The sequence below is a fragment of the Liolophura sinensis genome, chromosome 1, assembly GCF_032854445.1.
Source record: "Liolophura sinensis isolate JHLJ2023 chromosome 1, CUHK_Ljap_v2, whole genome shotgun sequence".
In the NCBI taxonomy this organism is placed as follows: Eukaryota; Metazoa; Mollusca; class Polyplacophora; order Chitonida; family Chitonidae; genus Liolophura; species Liolophura sinensis.
Window position 1 is genome coordinate 16100908 of NC_088295.1, and position 23725 is coordinate 16124632.

General features: G+C 37.8%; 3 protein-coding genes across 5 annotated transcripts; all 3 read right to left on the reverse strand.

Annotated features, from left to right (window-relative positions):
- Positions 1–8541: 8541 nt before the first annotated feature.
- LOC135466888 (EF-hand calcium-binding domain-containing protein 1-like) lies at positions 8542–10422 on the reverse strand. The gene is made up of 5 exons (XM_064744675.1): positions 10389–10422; positions 9821–10059; positions 9454–9622; positions 8902–8958; positions 8542–8600 (listed from the first exon to the last, which is right to left on the reverse strand). The coding sequence occupies exons 2-5, from the start codon at positions 10052–10054 to the stop codon at positions 8542–8544; spliced, it is 519 nt and encodes a 172-aa protein (XP_064600745.1). The 5' UTR covers positions 10055–10059; positions 10389–10422.
- Positions 10423–14071: 3649 nt separating this feature from the next.
- Positions 14072–16210, reverse strand: LOC135461638 (EF-hand calcium-binding domain-containing protein 1-like). 2 transcript variants are annotated; one of them, XM_064738820.1, is made up of 4 exons: positions 15951–16210; positions 15584–15752; positions 14960–15016; positions 14072–14614 (listed from the first exon to the last, which is right to left on the reverse strand). In XM_064738820.1, the coding sequence occupies exons 1-4, from the start codon at positions 16182–16184 to the stop codon at positions 14559–14561; spliced, it is 516 nt and encodes a 171-aa protein (XP_064594890.1). In that variant the 5' UTR covers positions 16185–16210; the 3' UTR covers positions 14072–14558. The 2 variants fall into 2 exon arrangements, with proteins under 2 accessions (XP_064594890.1, XP_064594889.1); XM_064738819.1 differs by having other exon boundaries at positions 14081–14617; positions 15951–16209.
- Positions 16211–20785: 4575 nt separating this feature from the next.
- On the reverse strand, positions 20786–23315 carry LOC135461460 (EF-hand calcium-binding domain-containing protein 1-like). 2 transcript variants are annotated; one of them, XM_064738573.1, is made up of 5 exons: positions 23201–23315; positions 22633–22871; positions 22266–22434; positions 21560–21616; positions 20786–21273 (listed from the first exon to the last, which is right to left on the reverse strand). In XM_064738573.1, the coding sequence occupies exons 2-5, from the start codon at positions 22864–22866 to the stop codon at positions 21218–21220; spliced, it is 516 nt and encodes a 171-aa protein (XP_064594643.1). In that variant the 5' UTR covers positions 22867–22871; positions 23201–23315; the 3' UTR covers positions 20786–21217. The 2 variants fall into 2 exon arrangements, with proteins under 2 accessions (XP_064594643.1, XP_064594642.1); XM_064738572.1 differs by having other exon boundaries at positions 20786–21276.
- Positions 23316–23725: the final 410 nt, after the last annotated feature.

A 23725-nucleotide genomic window follows, 5' to 3' on the forward strand; every position in this document is an offset into this window, starting at 1 on the left:
CATAAGGGCCTTTGAGTGTGTACATTTTTAGAAACTGACGTAAGAGAGTTTCGGAGATATTGAGTGTCAGGGTATGGCCCATTTTTTATGCCCACCCGATGTACTGCTCGAGGCCGCCTGATAAGGGGATTTTCCATCGCTACACGTCACCGAGTGGGCGTGGCTAAGGTCGACATATCAGCCGTATAAATCTGCCACTGGTTGACCTCTTTCCACAGTCCCTTGAAAGGCAAACTTGGAAATAAGATATCCGAGTGTTTGTTTCTTCCACAGTTAGGTTTATGTTTGTCAACTTAGTGGTAACGGATTAGCATCCTGGATGCTGATGATAGAGACCCCTCACTGACCATATTTGGCTGCAGCATTAACTCAGGATGCTTACCAGTCATCTGGAGAAAGGAATTGGTTTTCCTTGAACATGATGAATATGACTATGACGTTTTACTAGTACACATTGTTTGAGTCCGCCTTAAACGTTATTATTTACTTTACCCAAATAAATAAATAAAAACATGTGATCCTCGTGGAAAATAATTTTTGTTTGTCTCTTACACGGTGTTTTACACAACAGTGGCCAGATCCAAATTCGGACTTAATCCCTGGAGAAAACAGTTCACCTGGCTTTGTATTTAATTCCCCAAAATCATGCAGCAACTCATTCGTCGTTAACGACATTCGAATACATTAAAATACGCCCCTTGCTTTGGTTTTGAATACATTCTGCCATGGGTGTCTTTTGCATGGTGTTGTTATAATCTGCTTCTTTCAGACAGTCACCTATCTGTAAAATCAATCATACTCTCTACTAAAGTTGGCTTTCTTTAGTGACACGTACCACTATGTCACAATTTCTACACACTGAGATGTTGTACGTCTATATTATCACCAGGCGAGTGCAGTTTGAACATTTTTTCTAATTCATAAACCTGGGCCTCCGTGGCTTAGTTGGTTAGCGCGCTAGCGCAGCGTAATGGCCCAGGAGCCTCTCACTAATGCGGTCGCTGTGAGTTCAAGTCCAGCTCATGCTGGCCCCCTCTCTGGCCTTACGATCTTCCAGGACCTGCAGATGGTCGTGGGTTTCCCCCGGCCTCTGTCCGATTTCTTCTCATCATAATGCTGGCCCCCGTCGTAGCAGTGAAATATTCTTGAGTGCGGCGTAAAACACAAATCAAATCAAATAAATAAATAAATAAATAAGTAAATTCATAAACCTGGCTTCAACACCAAGAACTCATTGCCTCGGTAGACGTCATACTTATTAAAAACAAGTGGCATGCTGGACAATGTGCGAGGAGAGTAATTTCTTTTACAATATCTCCATCAACATGCGGTAAAAGCACAGCCTAAACTACGGCTCAGCGAATCAGATCAAATACCACTGGAGATAAAAATAAAATTCATTTATGAGGTTATATTATACTAAACGTGTGAACAGTCTCAAATATGACAATATCAGAAACAGGGTTCAGATTGGCAGTCGATAGCAGTTTAGATAACTGACATCATCCTTCGTCAAAGCATGTTGAATTCCGCCAAATATTCAGAATACCACTGGTTTTTTCTTTAAATAATTATGACGTCACCCGAAGCAATGAGCTCTTAATTGTCTTCGAAACCGAGATTATGCAGTTTAACATTATGAGTTAGGCAAATTGTTCTACCCTCATTTTCTCTGCAAGAATATGGACTTCCAACATATCCATGTGTAGAGATTGTCTTTTGCAGACCAACAAACGTAACAAATACATGCACAGGAGAACTATAATATTATCCATGTCATTTATACTTGATATCCAGAATCTATTTTAAAGAACGCTTAAAAAATTTACTTTCTGGCGCTTCTACAATTTAAATTGATTTGTGCATTATCAAACTGATATACCCTGTAACTGTTTCGGTATATCCTTATGTTTTGTAAAATCTTACAACCTTACTCATATTATGTGAAGGTATGTATTATTTCATTTAGTTTTATTAGAGGAGTCACGTTGCTGCAGGTTCTGTTTGAAACCCAGAATTAAGCACGTGAGTTTTACTGGAAAAGATTATTAGTGTTTTTTACTGGAGAGTTTATGTCTTTTGTCTTTTTATTCATTATCAGAAATCATATTGGTGTCTACACAAATGCTTATTTCCCATAACCAAGTAACCAAGTCATGTAAATTCTATTATAATTTGAAGCCTATAAAGATCTTGGTCAGTCTGTGCAGTCTTTCTTTGGTACAGTAGGTCATTCTGTCCACATGGTATTGTTGTGAGACCTGTCAACACAATATAGTAGTAACATGACACCTACAGCCGACAATGGCAAACAACATCATAGTCACCGTTGTCCACCAGGCTCTACATGAGAACATTAACCAACCAATGATCGCCGATGTTCGCGGTGGGATGAGGGAACCAAATTTGTGAAGTTCCGCGCTTCCTGATTCCCTTAGAGATCTTTAGTGAATTACAGTTAGTTTCAAGCACGTAAAACTCCCCCCGCCCCCTCCTTCACTGCCTGACATCCCGGTTGTAAGCCCTGTATATTTCTAGACAAACGAGCAGTAGATCACAAGAACTTGCGCTGAAGGAACAACTACAATCATCTGACCATTTTGCTCCGAATTCTCTATGTAATTATCATTTTTATTTATCTATTTACATATTTATATGTTTATTTTTTTATTCATTTTATTTTTTTTCATTACCATACTCAAGAATAAGTCACAAATACAGTGGTTGTTAGTTGTATATGGGGAATCAAAAAACACCTGAGGAAAGATCCAAACTTTAGCAAGATACTGGCGACGAACTTTCCCACATGTGACGAATATGCAGATATGGACATCACATTGATATAAGACTAGTGGTCTTCAAAGAACGCTTTTTTTTATACAACACAAATCCCCTGTCCATAGTCGGGTTTGAACCCGTACCTCGCGTGCCATAGGGACTAAAATACAAGCACCCCTAAATTGGGCTTGGAATAAGTACACTTTTTCTTTTCCAGCAGTCGCTTTGATTTCAAGTCCAGCTCATGCTGTCTTCCTCTCCGGCCGTAAGTGGGACGGTCTATGAGCAACCCCCCGATGGTCGTGGGTTTCCCCCGGGCTCTGCCCGGTTTCCTCCCACCATCATGCTGGCCGCCGTCGCATAAGTGAAATATTCTTGAGTACGGCGTAAAACACCGATCAAATAAAATAAATAAATAAATCTTTTGCAGCAATCATGAACTGCAAATTGGTTCTGTGCCGTCCTGCGGAGGCACACTGACGCTCTCAGACTCCGTACTCGAGGAAGACGCATTTGGAGCAGGACCTATACGTGTACGGCGGTGACGTCAGGCTCGGCGGTCCCCGCCTGTGGAGTAGGGTGTCGCGAAGAGTGCGACAGGAGGAAGAGATCAGAAACTGAGGTATTTTTGAAACCTTTTTTTTTCTAAGCGCAAGAAACCATAACATGCCATAAGATTTATACTGGTCTGCTTTATTCAGAATTTAAATTCAACAACCGCCCATAACGTTCAAGCTATACATTTAAAGAACATACATTTACATTTTTCGACTGTTTCTTCTTGTGGAAATTGTCGCTTTTTTGTCACCATTTTATAAAAATGCCTTGTCAATGCCTTTTACTTTAAATACTGTTACAGCTTTTTCATGAAACCAAAGACAAAGTAGTAATTCCTTTACCCCGAGACTTCGACCTGTACGACACAAAGCAAGATGGCGTCAGCGAAGTGACGGAACTGGCAGAGCGGCATTCGCTGGAACCTTCCCATGACGACGTCATCAAGGCTTTTTCTCTGGCCGATTTTGACGGCAAGTTTCTGTCGATAGAGTATAGGTTAATATTATATTCTACCATGAAACACTGCCGAACAAAACTTTCACCGATGCTAATTAATTCTATATTTTCGAAACTTTTTTATACTACGTTGAAGATAATTATGCACAGCGTGCTATTCGTTACGATAAGCTTGTTGAGCAAAAAACTGCCATCTCATAATTCATACACAAGAAGCATACATATTGTTACATACGTATTTGTTATAAAAGTATTATGATTTTCCCCACAGTTAAATATACAGACAGTGCATAGTAAGGACATGTATACAAGTGTACCTCCCGCAGAAGTCAAGCTCCAGCCTGGTAGCTCTGTCTATGACTGTACACGTATATTCCGAATAGGGATCCCCGTGGCCTATATAGTCCTAGTGCAGTATAACGACCAAGGGCACACCCACCAATGCGATCATATCCAGCTCATGGGGAACGTCTGGCAGTAACCTGCGGATGATCGTGGTCGTTTCCTCCCACCATAATGCTGGCCGCCGTCATATCAGGGAAATATTCTTGAGTATGACGTAAAACACCAATCAAGTAAATAAATAGAACATGATGCAACTCATCTCAAGGTTTGAACTATCGCATCAAATATTTATTAGTCTGTTACAGTGTATATCAGTGTAGGGTAATGAATATAAATGTTTCTGACGCACTTTGGAAATCTTCACAAAACTGTCCACGTTTTGTTTACAGATAATAAGAAACTGAGCGAGGTGGAGTTTTTGGAAACACCATGGCTGTTTGAACAAGGTATATATTTCAAAATATTTTTTTCTAGAAGTAATTTGATGTGAATAGATATAATTTTTAATGTTCTACACGAAAATGTTAACGAGAGCAAAAAATTGGCGGAGGACTAGAGGAGTCGTCTCTGTGTTGAGATACATGTAGATATCCTCTATCTCGACGACAGCCCAGATCAAACCGGGGTATACAGCACACCATCGATGAGAGCAGCGGCAATCTGATATATTCTGTAATCCATAAGTTAATTCTTCATAAATTTTAAATTATTCCTATTTTGAAGACAGATATATCAAATGCTTATTTATACTGTATTTTCAGATAATTTATGGGGGTCATTTTTATGGCCTACTTTTATCATAAAAATATATCATATAATTCCACTCTTTTCTTTTTCATTTCTGATGGGCACACATTCTACAATCGCCCCATGGGTTGTTATCTTAAACCATTCATCGATACTTTTTCACGGTTTATTTTATATTTTATATTTGGGTACAAACAGCCTCATAGTTCGAGTTCACCGTGTAAATTCTCGAACAATTTTTTTATAGAAGAACTTTGTGCACAAACATTGGTTCACTTAAGTTTTTAATCTGCAGAGTTATTTGTTGGCTTAGAAGTCACCAGGAGAAGATACTGAAGTCCCACCATTGTTAGTAGCTACAGTATTCTCTCTGGTCTAGGGACATCGGACGAATCATCGACTATTGATTGATTGATTGATTGATTTTTATGAGCCATGCAATAATAAATATATACATTGGATTTTAAGACATCAACAAAATACAGACACAACGTTATAACAATAAAGTCTAGAAAAATATATTACATGGTGGGAATAAAGCTAAGGATGAGCTTGTTCTATTCCGTGTATAATTAATAACGGCATTGGAGGGTGAGGCTGACATTTAATTTGTGACTTAATAATGTTTTTTTCTTTCTAAATATATTATGAATTTATTTTACCTCAGCCTTAATTGTGTAATGTTAGACCGAAGATTGCAGCTTAGAGAGTAGAACAGATTTTAATAAAGATTGAAAATGCGATTTAGAAGAAACTGATCTTAGTGTTAATGGAAGCTTGTTCCAATCCCAAGGACCGGAACTTCTGAATAATAATATAGATTTGTATTGTACAATGGTTTGTGGAAGGCTAGATGTCTATTTCGAGTTTGATACGGATTTAAAATTCTTGTTTGATTAAAAGAGGGCTTCAAACTTACAGGAATATTGTCTGTGGAATAAAAGTAAATATGAGTTTGTAACAGAGTAGAAAATAGAGATAGTTTGGCAAGGGGTAAGATTTTCAGTTCGCAAAAAAGCGGTTGGGTGCGGCAGAGGCGGCCTGATAAAGTAATTGTTCTAATTGCCCTTTTTTGAACTATGTACAAGGGCTTGAGATGTGTCTGATATGCGTCTCCCCATAATATATTGCCGTGTAATAGATATGTATAAATAAGTGAGTAATAAAGGATTAGGAGGTTCTTTTTATTTACAGAGTGTTTAATGTGTGAAATAAGTCCTTTATTTCTTGACAGTTTGGAACATACGTAGCTTATATGAACAGCACAGATCAGTTTCTCGTGGAAAAATACACCAAGAAATTTTAATTTATCAACTTTTTCATTTTCCTTACCAGAGATAATCAAACTGGGAACTGCAGTTATTTTCGTGTTATTGGGTTTTATTAACATATATTTGGTTTTGGAGGAATTCAGAGATAAGCGATTTGCCAGAAGCCACGTATAAAGTTTTTCCAACTCGACATTTATGACAGAAATCACTTGAGTTGCGTCATCGTTGAAGTAAATGCAGCTTGTGTCATCTGCAAATAGAGTAAGATCCAGGAGGTTTGATGCTCTAATGATGTCATTAATGTAGAGTTGAAATAAAGTCGTGCCGAGAATAGATCCCTGTAGAACACAAATAATGGTAGCTGGGTTAGATTGGGCGTTATTACACTTTACATATTGTTGCCTGTCAGACAGATATTTTTCCAACCATTTATTTGGACAGTTGTGAATACCATAATGAGAAAGTTTAAGAAGAAGGGTATCATGGTCAGGGTATCAGTGTCAAATGAATTTGACAGGTCCAAGAATGTTACCGCACTGTACTGTTTATTCTCTTTCGCATTTACTAGTTTTTCGTAGACTATAGGCAGCGTGAATGGTAGAATGATTGGCCCTAAAACCAAACTGATTTGGATTAACTATAGATTCCTCTTCTAGATATTCGAGCAATATTATTGATACAGTTTTCTCAAGGATTTTGCTGAAACAAGGTAGGACAGAAATAGGTCTATAATTTTCAATGTGATTAGTCTGACCAGATTTATATATAGGCAAGGCTTTAGCGATTTTTAGACTTTTCGGAGAAGTAAGAGATAAATTGATAATGTGTGCTAGAGGTGTAGATATTACACCTGACACTAACTTCACGAGGGATGAACCTATTCCATCTAATCCAGGCGAGGAATTACCTTTCAGCTTACCTGTCACAGATTGAATAAAATTTGGAAAGACGAGCGAACACCTGAACTCTGTAAATTGTTGAAAATCTGTAAATTGTTCTTTTGCGGAGTCCATGTTGCTCCCTAGTTTGCCTGCTATTGTACTAAAGTACTCATTAAAGTTGGTAACAATCACGGTCTCATCACAAATGTCACTACCATTTATACTGTATGATTGAAACTGTCCATTAACACAACTCAGCATTGTTATTCAACATAATACAGCGGCTATAGCCCCGGATTAAGGGGGATGTTACTATCCAAGAAAGGATAGTTTACAATGTCAAAATTGAAACCATTTCTAAAAAGATACCACTTTGATTCCAGCTTTGTGGTCTTAGTTTCATTTAAATGTGGTGATGGTGGATATTTTTTTCATGCAGCCTTTGTTATTTACACAACAATTAAAGCTAGCAGATCATCAATATACCGTCTAGTGAATAAGAAGATTCGATGGATTAGTTTTTCGAACGAGAACAGGAGCACATTTGGCAAAAGCGGCGAGAAACTTTGCACCCATTTGTACACATATACATATACACTGTTCATAAATGGCTTCCATGACTTTCATATAGGCTAAGTTGAAACATGTTTATTACCACATATTTGAAAGGATCTGACGAAAGAAACGGAAAAAAAAATCATTTCAGTCATCTGCAATGATATCATCTGTTGTGTTAATTTGATTGTCGGACAATCGTAATCTCACCAGTTAGGACACTCTTTGGCTCGGCCCCTGACCAGTGACGTCACTGTCTCGAAGCCAGCTCTCGTTAGTTCGAATTGAGTTTAACATCCTGAGTAGTGTTATGTATAATTATGTACCTTGCAAATGGCATGGTGGTTTACTGCGGCCACTCTGCCTCCCTCCACCCGTAACCCTGAATACAGTCATATTATAGTGGCAAATTCTTGTTATGGTCGTTTGGTTACCAATCAAATAAATAGATATGTAAATTACAAAAATTAATCACTCCCCTCATACTAAGATTTTAACCGTAAGTAGAATCATCTGCGAACGTAGTTTTATATCACATTCTCAATGGAGCAGTTAACAACGAAAACATGACTGAATCATTTTTTTATGATTTCATGCCTTTATTTATGAAACCCAATACTGTTTTTACATCTTGGCACATAACATTTCTGCTGCACAATGTATACACCTATGTTGCTAATATCACATCACGCACCTATACGGCAAGGTCAAATATCACTTGACCTCCAGTTAATCTTACGACTCTGTCTTATATAAACAATATGTCTCTCAATAACAACGCAATACAAAACACCATAAATTATTACATATTTACAAGTAGATAACTGTTAACAAAGACTCCAGATTAACTTGTACAAGTTGTTGAGTATTTACAGCAGTTGATTCACAAACTGGTATTTCTCCAGAATACCGGCAATATTGTTGCAGACATCAGTTCTCCCAGAAATTCCTCACTCTATCTTCATGTCTTCTTCACTCAGTCCCTTACTGTCATCGATTTCATCCCCTGCTGATAACAGAACAATAACACACTGTGTCAAACCACCATAACCAGTAGTGCTTGCGTGCCATACAGGGATTATCTCCGAAGTTTTGTTTTGCAGTTATAAAGGTGATTTCCGAGATCTACTGTTGATGATATAATTCAAGACAGACATATCTGATTACTTTTCATATAGCCGTCAACCGTAGTTTTCCTGTCCATTTTAATAAAAACTAATAGAAATATTATATATGTTTGATCTTACATCATGCCTACATGTAATGCATGCAAATTTCAAGTTAAGTCAACAGTAAGTATTATTTCATACCTTGCTCAAAAAACCACGGTGCCTCCAAAAATTCAGCCTTGCTGAGTTGGTTGTCATCTGCAATAGTGCGATTTGTAATAATTTATCACATGCTATACATTAATATATCTGGTCATGTTATTGGCTTGACGTAAGTATTTACCACCATTTACACAGAAAACAAGTAAATATATGTGAATATCGTAACATTAATTTCAACAGTGCTTTCATCTCTAGTACATAATCCTCACTATTCGAAGCTGTACTTTAGCAATTCCCTTCAAAAGAGAAATATATGCAAAAGCTTTTGTTGATCTAACAAAATAATTATCTTACTAATACAGGATTATTTCTTCTTATGGAAGGGCCAAATGGCTTCACCAAAAAATCGGAAACAGTTACTCCTCTTCTGATATTTATTACCAAAGGTCTCAAATATCTCATATTCAGTCACAAAAATGCATAGATCAAGACTTATTTATTTATTTCATTGTTTTTTTTACGCCGTACTCAAGAAGATTTCACATATACGACTTATTGCAATATTTTAATGTTTCGAGGGGTTAAACCTACCGTCAAAGTCTGCCAGAGAGAAAGCCTTGATGACATCATCCCGAGATGGTTCCAGCGACAACAACTCCGCCAACTCCGTCACTTTGATAACGCCATCTTTATTTGTGTCGTACAGGTCGAAGTCTCGGGGGAGAGGAATGACAACTTGGTTTTTGGTCTCGTGGAAAAGCTGAGAGAAAGAGAAATAATTGTCGTATTTAAATATGATCTATTCTGATCATTCTCAGAAAACATCGATTATGAATATCAACTTAAAATCATAAATAAGTGAGTTATAAACACATGGCGTTTGTTAAACTGTAATTCTGTGCAACTTTTCCCTAGATAGAGACAGATAGAGATGAAAAAGAATATTTGTAAAACATACCTCAGTTTGGGATCTCTTCCTCCTGCTGCAGGCTTCCCGACACCCTACACCACAGACGGGTGCCGCCGAGCCTGACGTCACCGCCGTACACGTGTAGGTGCAGGCTGCCCGACACACAGGCTTCTTGATCCTCCTCCAAATACGTCTGCCCCGAATGCGGAGTCTGAGGGCGTCAGTGTCTGTCAGCAGGACGGCACAGAACACGGCGAGCAGGGCCACCAGTTTGCAGTTCATGATTGCTGGAAAAGTGAAGTTGTACTGCAAATAACTTTATTAGATCGTTTAAACTTCCTGTTACTGGATAACGGTACAAATACAACATGCCACTGTAATCATCAATTTGATGCAAAATTATAGAATAAATCATAGGGTCAATAGTGATAATGAACTGACCTTGTTCCATTGTTAGACGAATTGTTATACAATTTGAAAATGGGCCTCCAATAAATGTATAACTATATGCAGGTATACCACTGCCTTTGAATCTGGAGCCTTAATGTTTAAACGTAATGAATTGAAACAAAATGAATTTCCAACGTTCGAAATAATACATGGCACATAGACTTACCTATAGATGGTTTGACTCAGTGGGATAAGTTATACGCCTTTTGTTGTCACTGTGGAAGTCTTAACGAGAGCAGGGATTATATAGTCTTGTTTCACAGCTGGATAAGGATCTGGAGCTCCTTTATTTGCGTTCAGTCATAAAGTGGGCGAGTCTTAGATGTTGGTTGTTACTGACATTTCAATAATTCTTGCTGTTCATTGGTTGGTCTTTCTTTTCCGAGCTTTTAATTGGTGTTCGGATTCTGAGCATGGAAATCCACGTGTTTATCCGGATAACGATATCCGCCAGCTTGTGGTCATTTTACGTATGCAACTTGGACCACCACTGACCTTGTTTGTCCAGGATGTACGTAGTGCTCAGAAGTGTCGCCTCATGGTTTTAGAGATGAGGTGTAGAGATTAAATTGATATGCATGCTTACTCCAGCCCGATGTAAAGTAATGCAAAGTGTCCTAAATGTGATGTAAATGTGCATTGAGCATCATCAGAGCGATGTATAAACAGAAAAAAACCGTCGATACAAGAATGAGTGCCTCAGATCATATATTTGTACATCAATGTTTGTTTGATTTGTGTTCGCACAAAACAGGAAAAACTGTATTGTGCATTTATTGATTACCAAAAAGCGTTCGACTTGGTATGGAGAGTAGGACTGTGGATTATAATGTGAAGTCTTGCATCAAGGTTCATGGAGGGGTGTCTCAATATTTCCTTATATCTCGAGGTGTTCGTCAATTTGTCACCATTGTTGTTTTCCCTATTTGTGAATGATTCAAAGATAGTTTTGTCCTGGCAAGACAACACCGTGTAAATTTAGAATGGAATCAAATTGATGTCATGCTTGAAGTTTTGATCCTGCTGTATGATGATATGGTGATCTTTTCTGACAGCCAGAATGGACTATGAAAGTAAGTTGACAAGTTGTCCATATATTGTCGTAAGTGGAAACTTTCCGTGAATGTCTCAGAAACAAACAGTATCGTTGTAAGCAAGCGGTGAATGAAGAACGTACATTTTAAATACTGAGAAACAAAGTACTTGAAATCGTTAATTTCTTTTAAATATCTTGGCACTGAATTTACATTTAACGGCAACTTTAATCAATGTTACAAAGAACTGGCCGAACAGTGACATACAGCTATATACGCAGTAATGGGGGAATGTAAGAACTCGTTATCGGTCGAGTTAAATAATATTAATAAATTTATTAAGGGAGGTTTAAACAAAATATAATCCTGTATATTATAATATATATTGTATGCATGTGTGACGTAATATCTGTAAAACTGTATTCGCTATATTGACATAAATGTAAAAAGTGTGTACCTCCGATATCACTCAGTGTGATTTGAGAGAATAAATGGTCCAATATACTAGATGCTTTCTATCCTTTTACATCGTCTTCCCACTACTCTCACACATGTGCTCTTTTCATCAAAGTCAGAATATCTTAGGTTTTTAGTGTAATTTAACAGTGTGAAATGTACATCAAAAGTTTGACAAACCATCCCTTAAAATCGTTAAATATAAATTGAAATTGTGACTCAAACATGGGCCAATTTTTTTCTACCTATTTTGGTTTTACATAATTGCGGAGAACGGTCCGATGATACGAATCACTTTGACGATGAGTTGTCTACAAGAATATACATGTACTATTTAAATTCATGTGTAAAAAATCTACAACTGATGAGAACACAATTCGTTTCAAATACCAGTACCACAGATGGATGAAAAATAGATTATGGTATGTTGTATAAAGATGCAGTACTCAGCATCCCATGGCACAAGTGCATGCCCATTTCTGGTAAACCCCTTGAACTCCTGTTTTCTGAGTCTAACCTAGTTGAGCTGGTAGGTTGACATTCGTGTGGGCATCCTGGATTCCAGCTGCTCCTCTCCTATTGGCCAACGTAATTAGAGATGGAACACATCCGATCACCAATCAGCAAAGTCCTTCCCCAAAAATAAATTGTTTCAACAAAAAGTTGATGGATGATGTGTGACTGAAAGACACAGGAGGCCGCGGTAGAAAAACAAATATATAGACATATCCGCTTTGTAAACCAACTGTATGGAAGGTGAATTTGTTTAAAACTGAAGCTTTTAAATCCCTGCTATTATTATCTGATAAGGAGTCGAATTAAAAAGCACAGCTCTAAGATTTTCAAAATTTACACTGATTACATTTGCAAATCCGTGCAACTGTGTGGGTGTGTGTGTGGGTGTGTGTAGCTCTGTAGGGTTGTGATTACGTACACTATCCACAGCCCTGACTTGTTCAATAAGCTTACCCTGAACACCTCTGAACGTCCTATGCTGGCTTCAATACACCACTACTGGCCGCCAAATAATGTGTCTGTCCGTAGTCATAGTCGTCTCAGCTATCATAAATTTACATCTCCCACCGCCATGTTTGAATGCGTACTCCTCTCAAACCATACAAGGGTATTACTGGCAATTAGCGCATTTTGCACAATATTTTAATGTAGTCTTTAATGTTTGAAAAGTTTTTTTATTCACCAGTGTTGATTATGGGTGCCCTCTAGGTCATTACTGGTGAGACTGATCCTAAACAATTATCCACTATGCGTGTCAAAAGGCCTAACTCGCCTAATTGAAAAACCTACATAATTCCCCTCACAGCGAGGAGTATGCATTCAAACATGGCAGTTGAAGTTAGAATTTATCCAGTTTCCATAATTTTCATGTTGTGTGAATTTATTCTTGATGACACATGGGAGCACCTACCTTCATTTGATAGCTGAGGCGACTGTGACTTCGGACAAATAAATTTTTTGGTGCTCAACAATAGTGTACTGAAGCCATCAAAGGAAGTACAGAGGTGTTCAAGGTAAGCTTATGGGAAAAGACAGGGCTGTGATAGTATATTTCACATATATATACATAATACACAGCCCTATAGAGCTAATATATATGTTTTTCAGCCAAACAAGAGCAGTAGTATCACAGGCTGTGGACCGAGGGCATACGGATACTACCACGACTTCGCCGTATCCCAGAGAATCCATTCCTAGTGTAAGTCAGCTTGATTGCATCCTTTTCTCTTGACGCAACCGTTCTTTATTCGAGAATCCGCACACTTCAGTGTTAACCATTAAAATACCGTGTAAATTTATATATTTTCTCCCGGGTTAAAGAACCAGTTAAAGAAATAATAAATTTACAGCCTTTGCTATAATTACACTAAGTTGAAGCATGCTTATTGCCACTTCCTTGACAAGATTTGATGAAAGAAACGAAACAAAAAAGTGAAAAAATTAAACAAAACAAAAACATCTAATCATTTCAGACATCTGTTTGATGTCGTCTGATGTGTTAATTTGAATGTCCGACGATCGTAATCAGGGTCTTCGATGGCTGGGCCGCAGACCAATGACGTCACAGTCTCGAACCCAACTGTCGTTAGTTCAAGTTGGGTTTAACATCATGATTAGCGTTAGGTAAAATTTTGTACATTGCGAAGGGCATGGTGGTTTACTGCGGCCACCCTGCCTTCCTCCACGTATAACCCTGAATACCGTCACGAGTGGCAAATTCTTGACTGGGGCCTTTGGTTACTAATCAGATAAATAAGTACGTAAATTAAAAACTGAATCGCACCACTGTTTTTAACCGTAAGTTTTAAAGTAAGTAAAAGCTTTGTGAAAGCAAAGGTTTTATATCATAGTCTGTATTAAACAGGTGAAAAAAATACATGACAAAATCCATTTTTTATGATTTCATAGCTTTATTTATGAAACCTGTACTGTGTGTACACCTTGGCATATAGTATGTCTGATGCACAATGTATAAACCTGTGTTGCTAATACCACATCACACTCCTATACGGCAAGGTCCAATATAACTTGGCCTCCTATTACTTTTACGACTCTGTCTTATAAAAACAATATATTACACGTTGTTAACAATCATTAGTATTAACAATTATTCGACGTGTTTGACTGAGGTATAAGTCACTCATTTGGTGTTGATAACAGCTCGATACAAAACAATAAATTATTACATATTTACAAATAAATAACTGTTAACAAAGACTCCAGATTAACCTATACAAGTTGTTGAGAATTTACAACAGTTGATTCACAAACCGGTATTTCTCCAAAATACCGGCAATATTGTTGCAGTCATCAGTTCTCCCAGAAATCCTTCACTCTATCTTCATGTCTTCTTCACTCAGTCCCTTACTGTCATCGATTTCATCCTCTGCTGATAACACAGCAACAACACACTGAGTTAAAGCATGTATGAACACTTATTGTCTCGTGCGTGCTGGCAATGTAAGGACTATCTCGGAAGATATTGTTTTGAAGTTATGAAAGTGATTTAAAGACGGAAATATCAGACCTGAGATACCTGTATGAAGAAATTCTACTGATGACGTGATAAAAGACTTAAATGTCTGATTACTTTTAATACAGCCAGCCATCCGTGGCTTTATGTCCATTTTAATATAAACTAACAGAAATATGATTTGTCTGAACTTACATTATACCTACATATAATGCATGCTAATATTATTTTAAATCAACAATAAATATTATCTCTTACCTTGTTCAAACAGCCAAGGTGCCTCCGAAAATTCAGCCTTACTGAGTTGGTTGTCATCTGCAAATTGTAGATTACCATTTGTAAGAATTTCTCACATGCCATATTAATACATCAAGTCCTTGGCGTGACGTAATTAGCTACCATCAGAAGAATCGTAATCAGCTACCATCAGAAGAATGGTAATCAGCTACCATCAGAAGAATACGCATGCTGTAGTTAAACACGCCGATTCCACAACCGCTTTCACGGAGGGCAAGTAAGTATATGTGAGCACAGCAACATCAGTCTTTATAATGCTTTTTATCCGTAATACATAATCCTCACTATTTGACGACGCACTTCCGCCATTCCTTTATGGACAAATAAATGCACTTTACCTTTTAGCATCTAGCGGAATAATTATCTTTCTAATACAGGATTATTTTGTCTTACGGAAGAGAAGAAGGGCTTCATGGAAACTGGAAAGAGTTACTGCTCTTCTGATATTTATTACCAAAGGTCTCAAATGTCTCACACAATTCAGTAAAACAAATTTGAATAAATCAGGATTTATTTGTCTGGCGTTTTATAGTTCCTATATCCGATTTACTGTAATATTATAATGCTTCAAGGGCTTAAACCTACCGTCAAAGTCTGCCAGAGAGAAAGCCTTGATGACATCATCCCGAGACGGTTCCAGCGACAACAACTCGGCCAATTCCATCACCTCGATGACGCCATCTTTGTTTGTGTCGTACAGGTCGAAGTCTCGGGGGAGAGGAATGACAACTTGGTTTTTGGTCTCGTAGAAAAGCTGAGAGAAAGAGAAATAATTGTCGTATTTAAATATGATCTATTCTGATCATTCTCAGAAAACATCGATTATGAATATCAACTTAAAATCATAAATAAGTGAGTTATAAACACATGGCGTTTGTTAAACTGTAATTCTGTGCAACTTTTCCCTAGATAGAGACAGATAGAGATGAAAAAGAATATTTGTAAAACATACCTCAGTTTGGGATCTCTTCCTCCTGTTGCAGGCTTCCCGACACCCTACACCACAGACGGGCGCCGCCGAGCCTGACGTCACCGCCGTACACGTGTAGGTGCAGGCTGCCCGACACACAGGCTTCTTGATCCTCCTCCAAATACGCCTGCCGCGAATGCGAAGTCTGAGGGCGTCAGTGTCCGTCAGCAGGACGGCACAGAACACGGCGAGCAGGGCCACCAATTTGCAGTTCATGATTGCTGGAAAAGTAAAGTTGTACAGCAAATAACTTTATTAGATCGTTTAAACTTCCTGTTACTGGATAACGGTGCAAATAAAACATGCCACTGTAGTCATCAATTTGATGCAAAATTATAGAATAAATCATAGGGTCAATAGTAATAATGAACTGACCTTGTTCCATTGTTAGATGAATTGTTACAAATTGTTGATCAATTTGAGAATGGGCCTCCAATAAATGTATAACAATAAGTATGTATACTACTGCCTTTGAATCTGGAGCCTTAATGTTTAAACGTAATGAATTGAAACAAAGTAGATTTTCAGCGTTCGACGCAATACATGGCACATATACTTACCTACAGATGGTTTGACTCAGTGGGATAAGTTGTATGTTACTTCGTCTGTTGTTGTCACTGTGGAAGTGTTAATGAGTTCTTGAAGAGTAGGGATTATATAGTCTTGTTTCACAGCTGGATAAGGATCTGGAGCTCCTTTATTTGCGTTCAGTCATAAAGTGGGCGTGTCTTAGATGTTGGTTGTTACTGACATTTCAATAATTCTTGCTGTTCATTGGTTGGCCTTTCTTTTCCGAGCTTTTAATTGGTGTTCAGATTCTGAGCATGAAAATCCGCGTGTTTGTTTAACCGGATAACGGCATCCGCCAGCTTGTGGTCATTTTACGTATATAACTTGGACCACCACTGACCTTGTTTGTCCAGGATGTACCTAGTGCTCAGAAGTGTCGCCTCATGGTTTTAGAGATGAGGTGAAGAGATTAAATTGATATGCATGCTTACTCCAGCCCGATGTAAAGTAATGCAAAGTGTCCTAAATGTGATGTAAATGTGCATTGAGCATCATCAGAGCGATGTATAAACAGAGAAAAACCTTTGATACAAGAATGAAAATGATTCAATCGGGTAAAAGTTACAAGAATATAATTCTTATGTCAGTTAGAAAGTGTTTAAAAAAGCTAGCTGAAGAAATTATGGAATGTAAACTAGCTGACCCCAAAACCCCGGTGGAACATACTGAGTGGTGAAAAAGAGCGGTGCAAAGTAAGGATGGATCCACATTTGGATCATTTTAAACACATGAACAGAGAGTAAGCGCAATATGAGGAGGGTGACATTACTATTGTAAATGTTTTTGATAACACCGAAGAAAATGAATATGGGTAAGTCCCAACAAGATGGTCAACTGGCCTTATTGTACCCATTTATCAGAAAAAAGGCAATTCCTTTTGATTCGAATAATTACAGAGGTATGTTCAGTTTTTACAGGTGTTTTAAATAATAGACCGCCAGCTTTTTGTGAACAACATGACAAATTGTCTGAAAACCAAGAGAGCATTCCTTTTGCAAGAATACAGTGCCTCAGATCATATATTTGTACATCAATGTTTGTTTGATTTGTGTTCGCACAAAACAGGAAAAACTGTATTGTGCACTTACTGATTACCAAAAAGCGTTCGACTCGGTGTGGAGAGTAGGACTGTGGATTATAATGTGAAGTCTTGCATCAAGGTTCATGGAGGGGTGTCTCAATATTTCCTTATATCTCGAGGTATTCGTCAATTTGTCACCATTGTTGTTTTCCCTATTTGTGAATGATTCAAAGATAGTTTTGTCCTGGCAAGACAACACCGTGTAAAATTAGAATGGAATTAAATTGATGTCACGCTTGAAGTTTTGATCCTGCTGTATGAAGATATGGTGATCTTTTCTGATAGCAAGAATGGACTATGAAAGTAAGTTGACAAGCTGTCCATATATTGTTGTAAGTGGAAACTTTCCGTGAATGTCTCAGAAACAAACAGTATCGTTGTAAGCAAGTGGTGAATGTAGAGCGTACATTTTAAATACTGAGAAACAAAACACTTGAAATCGTTAATTTCTTTTAAATATCTTGGCACTGAATTTACATTTAACGGCAACTTTAATCAATGTTACAAAGAACTGGCCGAACAGTGATATAGAGCTATATACGCAGTAATGGGGGAATGTAAGAACTCGTTATCGGTCGAGTTAAATAATATTAATAAATTTATTAAGGGAGGTTTAAACGAAATATAATCCTGTATATTATAATACATATTGTACGCATGTGTGACGTAATATCTGTAAAACTGTATTCGCTATATTGACATAAATGTAAAAAGTGTGTACCTCCGATATCACTCAGTGTGATTTGAGAGAATAAATGGTCCAATATACTAGATGCTTTCTATCCTTTTACATCGTCCTTTTCCCACTACTCTCACACATGTGCTCTTTTCATCAAAGTCAGAATATCTTAGGTTTTAGTGTAATTTAACAGTGTGAAATGTACATCAAAAGTTTGACAAACCATCCCTTATGCATAAAATCGTTAATTATAAATTGAAATTGTGACTCAAACATGGGCCAATTTTTTTCTACCTATGTTGGTTTTACACAATTGCGGAGAACGGTCCGATGATACGCATCACTTTGACGTTGTGTTGTCTATGAGAATATACATGTACTATTTAAATTCATGTGTAAAAAATCTACAACTGATGAGAACACAGTTCGTTTCAAATACCAGTACCACAGATGGATGAAAAATAGATTACGGTATGTTGTATAAAGATGCAGTACTCAGCATCCCATGGCACAAGTGCATGCCCATTTCTGGTAAACCCCTTGAACTCCTGTTTTCTGAGTATAATAACCTAGTTAAGCTGGTAGGTTGACATTCGTGTGGGCATCCTGGATTCCAGCTGCTCCTCTCCTATTGGCCAACGTAATTAGAGATGGAACACAACCGATCACCAATCAGCAAACTCCTTCCCCAAAAACAAAATGTTTCAACAAAAAGTTGATGGATGATATGTGACTGAAAGACACAGAAGGCCGCGATAGAAAAACAAATATATAGACATATCCGCTTTGTAAACCAACTGTATGGAAGGTGAATTTGTTTAAAACTGAAGCTTTTAAATCCCTGCTATTATTATTTGATAAGAAGTCGAATTAAAAAGTACAGCTCTAAGATTTTCAAAATTTACACTGATTACATTTGCAAATCCGTGCAACTGTGTGGGTGTGTGTAGCTCTGTAGGGCTGTGATTACGTACACTATCTACAGCCCTGAGTTGTTCAATAAGCTTACCCTGAACACCTCTGAACGTCCTATGCTGGCTTCAATACACCACTACTGGCCGCCAAATAATGTGTCTGTCCGTAGTCATAGTCGTCTCAGCTATCATAAATTTATATCTCCAACCGCCATGTTTGAATGCGTAGACCTACTCCTCTCAGACCATACAAGGGAGAGAACTACTGGTATTACTGGCAATTAGCGCATTTTGCACAATATTTTAATGTATTCTTTAATTGTTTGAAAAGTTTTTTATTCACCAGTGTTGATTATGGGTGCCCTCTAGGTCATTACTGGTGAGACTGATCCTAAACAATTATCCACTATGCGTGTCAAAAGGCCTAACTCGCCTAATACTGACAGTGATAATTGAAAAACCTACATAATTCCCCTCACAGTGAGGAGTATGCATTCAAACATGGCAGTTGAAGTTAGAATTTATCCAGTTTCCATAATTTTCATGTTGTGTGGATTTATTCTTGATGACACATGGGAGCACCTACCTGGATTTGATAGCTGAGGCGACTGTGACTTCGGACAAATAAATTTTTTGGTGCTCAACAATAGTGTACTGAAGCCATCAAAGGAAGTACAGAGGTGTTCAAGGTAAGCTTATGGGAAAAGACAGGACTGTGATAGTATATTTCACATATATATACATAATACACAGCCCTATAGAGCTAATATATATGTTTTTCAGCCAAACAAGAGCAGTAGTATCACAGGCTGTGGACCGAGGGCATACGGATACTACCACGACTTCGCCGTATCCCAGAGAATCCATTCCTAGTGTAAGTCAGCTTGATTGCATCCTTTTCTCATGATGCAACCGTTCTTTATTCGAGAATCCGCACACTTTAATGTTAACCATTAAAGTACCGTGTAAATTTATATATTTTCTCCCGGGTTAAAGAACCAGTTAAAGAAATAATAAATTTACAGCCTTTGCTATAATTACACTAAGTTGAAGCATGTTTATTGCCACTTCCTTGACAAAATTTGTTGAAAGAAACGAAACAAAAAAGTGAAAAAATTAAACAAAACAAAAACATCTAATCATTTCAGACATCTGCCTGATGTCGTCTGATGTGTTAATTTGAATGTCCGACGATCGTAATTCCACCAATCAGGATCTTCGATGGCTGGGCCGCAGACCAATGACGTCACAGTCTCGAACCCAACTGTCGTTAGTTCAAGTTGGGTTTAACATCATGATTAGCGTTAGGTATAATTTTGTACATTGCGAAGGGCATGGTGGTTTACTGCGGCCACTCTACCATCCTCCACGTATAACCCTGAATACCGTCACGAGTGGCAAATTCTTGACTGGGGCCTTTGGATAAATAAGTACGTAAATTAAAAACTGAATCGCACCACTGTTTTTAACCGTAAGTTTTAAAGAAAGTAAAAGCTTTTGTGAAAGCAAAGGTTTTATATCATAGTCTGTAGTAAACAGGTGAAAAAAATACATGACAAAATCCATTTTTTATGATCTCATAGCTTTATTTATGAAACCTGTACTGTGTGTACACCTTGGCATATAGTATGTCTGATGCACAATGTATAAACCTGTGTTGCTAATACCACATCACACTCCTATACGGCAAGGTCAAATATAACTTGGCCTCCTATTACTCTTACGACTCTGTCTTATAAAAACAATATATTACACGTTGTTAACAATCATTAGTATTAACAATTATTCGACGCATTTGACTGAGGTATAAGTCCCTCATTTGGTGTTGATAACAGCTCGATACAAAACAATAAATTATTACATATTTACAAATAAATAACTGTTAACAAAGACTCCGGATTAACCTTTACAAGTTGTTGAGTATTTACAACAGTTGATTCACAAACCGGTATTTCTCCAAAATACCGGCAATATTGATGCAGACATCAGTTCTCCCAGAAATCCCTCACTCTATCGTCATGTCTTCTTCACTCAGTTCCTTACTGTCTTCGATTTCATCCTCTGCTGATAACACAGCAACAACACACTGAGTTAAAGCATGTATGAACACTTACAGTCTCGTGCGTGCTGGCAATGTAAGGACTATCTCGGAAGATATTGTTTTGAAGTTATGAAAGTGATTTAAAGACGGAAAATGTCTGATTACTTTTAATACAGCCAGTCATCCGTGGCTTTATGTCCATTTTAATATAAACTAACAGAAATATGATTTGTCTGAACTTACATTATACCTACATATAATGCATGCTAATATTATTTTAAATCAGCAATAAATATTATCTCTTACCTTGTTCAAACAGCCAAGGTGCCTCCGAAAATTCAGCCTTACTGAGTTGGTTGTCATCTGCAAATTGTAGATTACCATTTGTAAGAATTTCTCACATGCCACATTAATACATCAAGTCGTTGGCGTGACGTAATTAGCTACCTTCAGAAGAATTGTAATCAGCTACCATCAGAAGAATCGTAATCAGCTGCCATCAGAAGAATTGTAATCAGCTACCATCAGAAGAATCGTAATCAGCTGCCATCAGAAGAATGGTAATCATCTACCGTCAGAAGAATACGCATGCTGTAGTTAAACACGCCGATTCCACTACCGCTTTCACGGAGGGCAAGTAAGTATATGTGAGCACAGCAACATCAGTCTTTATAATGCTTTTTATCCGTAATACATAATCCTCACTATTTGACGACGCACTTCCGCCATTCCTTTATGGACAAATAAATGCACTTTACCTTTTAGCATCTAGCGGAATAATTATCTTACTAATACAGGATTATTTTGTCTTACGGAAGAGAACAAGGGCTTCATGGAAACTGGAAAGAGTTACTGCTCTTCTGATATTTATTACCAAAGGTCTCAAATGTCTCACACAATTCAGTAAAACAAATTTGAATAAATCAGGATTTATTTATTATTTATCTGGCGTTTTATAGTTCACTTATCCGATTTACTGTAATATTATAATGCTTCAAGGGCTTAAACCTACCGTCAAAGTCTGCCAGAGAGAAAGCCTTGATGACATCATCCCGAGACGGTTCCAGCGACAACAACTCGGCCAATTCCATCACCTCGATGACGCCATCTTTGTTTGTGTCGTACAGGTCGAAGTCTCGGGGGAGAGGAATGACAACTTGGTTTTTGGTCTCGTGGAAAAGCTGAGAGAAAGAGAAATAATTGTCGTATTTAAATATGATCTATTCTGATCATTCTCAGAAAACATCGATTATGAATATTAACCTAAAATCATAAATAAGTGAGTTATAAACACATGGCGTTTGTTAAACTGTAATTCTGTGCAACTTTTCAATGGATAGAGACAGACAGAGATGAAAAAGAATATTTGTAAAACATACCTCAGTTTGGGATCTCTTCCTCCTGTTGCAGGCTTCCCGACACCCTACACCACAGACGGGTGCCGCCGAGCCTGACGTCACCGCCGTACATGTGTAGGTGCAGGCTGCCCGACACACAGGCTTCTTGATCCTCCTCCAAATACGTCTGCCCCGAATGCGGAGTCTGAGGGCGTCAGTGTCTGTCAGCAGGACGGCACAGAATATGGCGAGCAGGGCCACCAGTTTGCAGTTCATGATTGCTGGAAAAGTAAAGTTGTACTGCAAATAACTTTATTAGATCGTTTATACTTCCTGTTACTGGATAACGGTACAAATATAACACGCCACTGTAGTCATCAATTTGATGCAAAATTATAGAATAAATCATAGGGTCAATAGTGATAATGAACTGACCTTGTTCCATTGTTAGACGAATTGTTACACAATTTGAAAATGGGCCTCCAATAAATGTATAACTATATGCAGGTATACCACTGCCTTTGAATCTGGAGCCTTAATGTTTAAACGCAATGAATTGAAACAAAATGAATTTCCAACGCTCGAAATAATACATGGCACATATACTTACATATAGATGGTTTGACTCAGTGGGATAAGTTGTATGTTACTTCGTCTGTTGTTGTCACTGTGGAAGTGTTAATGAGTTCTTGAAGAGCAGGGATTATATAGTCTTGTTTTACAGCTGGATAAGGATCTGGAGCTCCTTTATTTGCGTTCAGTCATAAAGTGGGCGTGTCTTAGATGTTGGTTGTTATTGACATTTCAATAAATTCTTGCTGTTCATTGGTTGGCCTTTCTTTTCCGAGCTTTAGATTGGTGTTCAAATTCTGAGCATGGAAACCCACGTGTTTATCCGGATAATGATATCCGCCAGCTTGTGGTCATTTCTCGTAGGTCACTACGTTATCGCCGCTGACCCCGTTTTCCAGGATGTACCTTAGGCTAAGAGTGTCGTCTCATGGTTTTAGGGTTGGGACGAAGAGATTGTTTAACTGTGCATGTTTTTTCAGAGATTTTTTATCCGTCTTCTGGCTTAATCAGAAAAAATAATGCAAAGCGTCCTAAATGGGATGCATATCTGTACGAGGTATCA

Bases quoted from the DNA above. Each gene is read 5' to 3' on its own strand.
- LOC135466888 (XM_064744675.1), bottom strand. From the start codon at position 10,054: ATGAACTGCAAACTGGTGGCCCTGCTCGCCGTGTTCTGTGCCGTCCTG. The intron at 9,623-9,820 runs GTATGTTTTACA...TCTTTCTCTCAG, and splicing joins GGAAGAGATCCCAAACTGAG to CTTTTCCACGAGACCAAAAA. The intron at 8,601-8,901 runs GTATGAAATAAT...TTCTGTTATCAG, and splicing joins ACCGTGGTTTTTTGAGCAAG to CAGGGGATGAAATCGATGAC.
- LOC135461460 (XM_064738572.1), bottom strand. From the start codon at position 22,866: ATGAACTGCAAACTGGTGGCCCTGCTCGCCATATTCTGTGCCGTCCTG. The intron at 22,435-22,632 runs GTATGTTTTACA...TCTTTCTCTCAG, and splicing joins GGAAGAGATCCCAAACTGAG to CTTTTCCACGAGACCAAAAA. The intron at 21,617-22,265 runs GTAGGTTTAAGC...TACAATTTGCAG, and splicing joins CTCTCTGGCAGACTTTGACG to ATGACAACCAACTCAGTAAG.
- LOC135461638 (XM_064738819.1), bottom strand. From the start codon at position 16,184: ATGAACTGCAAATTGGTGGCCCTGCTCGCCGTGTTCTGTGCCGTCCTG. The intron at 15,753-15,950 runs GTATGTTTTACA...TCTTTCTCTCAG, and splicing joins GGAAGAGATCCCAAACTGAG to CTTTTCTACGAGACCAAAAA. The intron at 15,017-15,583 runs GTAGGTTTAAGC...TACAATTTGCAG, and splicing joins CTCTCTGGCAGACTTTGACG to ATGACAACCAACTCAGTAAG.